Raw genomic sequence first — 3,180 nt, forward strand, 5'->3', positions numbered from 1 at the left:
CCCTTTACTCTGGCCCAGCTCGGCTTCCTATCTCCTCGCGACAGGCAGGGCTTCGGTCGTTGCAGGTGATCACTATGATGGTTTTGAGGACCCCTCCGGTACTGCTATTTTACCCATCATTGGTATCGTCACCGTCGGCATCTGCCTGATGATACTATTCTGTTGTATGATGAGTTACTGCTGCGAAATTCTGGAGTGCATCTGTTTGTATGAGCTCCTCACCAATTGCCTCCCCGAGGAGCTCTTGGAGGTGGCCTGTATCGCCTGTTGCGTCAACTGTTTGGTATCGCAGAGGACGAGGGAGACAAGATACGTCACAACGACCACTACTACCACCTACACGTACCTGTGAAGTGGTGGAGGTGGGGTATGGCTCTTCCTTCTTATGGGGGGGGGTAGTTTTTTCTTCACCTTTACTCTCGGTAGAACGACAAGCGTTTCTCATCGACAGTTTGGTATCGGGTTGCGGGATGAGTTGCCGAGATTGCTCTTGTTAGTTGCTATTTGGCTCGTTAGTTGCTCCCGATGTAGGTTGGAGGCTCGCCTGAGCTATACGCGATGTAGGTAGTCAGCTGACCGGTCTAAAGAGAGTACCTTTCGTGGGCGTAGGAAGTACTTTTTTCGCTACCATACAGCGTATGCTTTTTTGTGGCGTCTTCAACTTTACGCCTAGGGCGTACATTTATACGCCTTTCGACAGCCCTGGACAGTTATAGGGCTGTTACACTCGTCTAGGGTTGGGGATGGTGGGAAAGAATTGCAGTCGTGTTGGTTGCATAAAGTTTTTCTCTTGTCACCATTGTCACATCGGATCATAAACGACCGATTTATATGTGTTGTAGCAGGAGGTTTCAGACGGCTCTTTCGAGGCGTTGTGTTATGAAGATGTGGTGGAAATGTGGTATTAAATTATTCTCCAGATTAGATCAACTTCTTACCTATGGCGACCGATTCACCAACTTGGCCGGGCAAAGTGCATAAGGAGCATCATAAGGAGGTTACTTCAACTCAGTTGTTGATCAAAGAGATGCTAAAGGGGAACGGTAAGGGAAGTGTGAGGGAATATGCACATGGTCAACTACATGTGTTGGTGACAATATGTGAAAATTTTGGGAAATTCTTGTTGGTTTCTGTGCTCGAATTTCACTACGATTGACGAGGAATATTTTCTGAGCTCAGCTGAGGAGAGCAGGCGTACGTACATTCTCACAGTGATTAGATACGATCGATGTGAACGACATGTACTGTGTGTCTACGAATGTGCAGACTGCTGGGAAAGGCAGAGGAAAGCATTGCTGGGAGTCTCCAATTGGTGAGTTACCTCAGTGGAAGAATATATGTGAAATTTCAGCAGATTTGTGTGATTTTGGGTATTTATTTTCAAGTTGAATTATTTATTTGATTCCGACTTTGGCATTTTCTGATGATTAGGTTGTGCGATGCAGAGCATTCTCATTTTCGTGGATGAGGCCCAAGTTCGCCGAGTGCCGGGGTTAACCCAAGTGATGGCAGTTTCGGTCGCCAATGCGATCGACAGTTTCATCAGGTGGTGGAGAAATGGACGAATTCCGTGGCGCGTGACGGTGAAAAATAACGTTTCCCCCTGGTTTTCGATAACAATGGGGAAAATTTTATACCCAAAAAATTAGAAAATTCGAAATGAGTTCACCTCCTTATAGGTCCCTGGATGATTCTGTGGTGTGTTTCAGTCGGAAATCGGCGAGTAAGCGAACACAGTTGAAGTGGCCGAATGATATTATTGTTGATGAAAAGAAAGTTGGAGGAATACTAGCTGAAGTCATTGCGAGTAATCGTCATCATTAACAGTGCGTGTCGATTTGATATGCAAATGTGTGTTATTTTTCGAAGGGATTAATGAGAATCCGTCTGAAACTATGTATCGCATATACAATGTAACAATGGTTATGAACATGTGTTGTGATGAAGGCACCCGTTAGGGACTGTGATGATAGCGACAACTTGTTCACTATAATGTGTCCTCCAAAATAACACACACATCTACATATCAAATTCACACGCACTGTAAGACGGGGTTGTCGATAGGGCTTTGCAGTTTTGTCGGAAAAAATATTTTAAAGAAAATGAAATTTTTGGTTGAATTTTGGTGGTATTTATTATAAGTGAAAACAAGAAAAGTTATTCCCTATTTTTTCGCGGAGTGTTTCAATGCTTTTTTTCAATAGTGAACTTTACTCGAGTCGTAGAGATTGAAGAAGTTGGTTTGCACGCATGTACATAGAGTTGGCGAATTGTGGTAGATGATAATATGTGATATTTCCTGTAGGAAAATATGCACATGTCCAGCTACGTGTGTGGCGACCATGAGAAAGTTCTGAGAAAATTTTGGGAAATTTCTTATTGGTTTTTGTACACTTCTACCATAATTCGTATATAAAACTCTGAGCTTAGCTGAGGAAAGCGAACATATATTCTTCCTCCAACTCTGGTGAGGGCTATGCTACCCAGAAAACACCTATAAAATGTCGCTGGTACAAACTTGATGATGAGTTGAATCAACTTGGATCAGCTAGTCGGTGAGTCGGAATGTTGTAGGTCCCAAAAAAGGCAAAATTCCGGTCGCGATCGGCGTTGGTATAAATGTTGCAGTTGATGATGAAGTATTAGAAGGTCTCAAGAGGGCTCGTTGGCCTGCAGGAAGTTTGGTGAGTTATAGTAGGACGAGTTTTGGGGATTTTTGTAGCTGTTAGAAATCTTGTGAAGGAATCGAGTGGAAACCTGAGCTCGACGTGGTAGCTCTTCGGAATGCTATAGTAGAGCAGTTTATTGTGAATGCGAAGCAGTGGATGGACGTTCCTCCTAGTGGAAGCTTCGTCCCGCCAGCTATAAGCATGCAAGTTATAGGGCGTCAAGTAGTAGTGGGGGGAGGGGTAGAGTGTCGAGGTTGGATGGGTGAGTTTTGGGCAGATTATGGTAGGAGAGAAAGTGAAGCTAAGTGTGGGGGATGGCAAAGTGGTTACTGGAGTGCACTCGGGAATGGACGAGCACGGTTATCTCATCGTTACGCAAGATGATGGAAAACGGGAAGTAGTAGTAGTAGTAGTAGTAGTAGTAGTAGTAGTAGTAGTAGTAGTAGTAGTAGTAGTAGTAGTAGTAGTAGTAGTAGTAGTAGTAGTAGTAGTAGTAGTAGTAGTAGTAGTA

General features: G+C 44.0%; 1 protein-coding gene across 1 annotated transcript; it reads left to right on the forward strand.

Moving 5' to 3' along the window:
- Positions 1-940: 940 nt before the first annotated feature.
- Positions 941-2,891, forward strand: Pmar_PMAR012200 (biotin protein ligase, putative; the record flags this gene model as incomplete). The annotated part of the gene is made up of 6 exons (XM_002767994.1): positions 941-1,043; positions 1,220-1,312; positions 1,432-1,546; positions 1,710-1,807; positions 2,575-2,684; positions 2,730-2,891. Coding segments are annotated over 6 exons (681 nt in total), but the record flags the coding sequence as incomplete, so codon positions are not given.
- Between the last annotated feature and the right edge of the window lie 289 nt (positions 2,892-3,180).

Source organism: Perkinsus marinus (assembly GCF_000006405.1).
Source record: "Perkinsus marinus ATCC 50983 genomic scaffold scf_1104296969216, whole genome shotgun sequence".
NCBI classification, from domain to species: Eukaryota; Perkinsozoa; order Perkinsida; family Perkinsidae; genus Perkinsus; species Perkinsus marinus.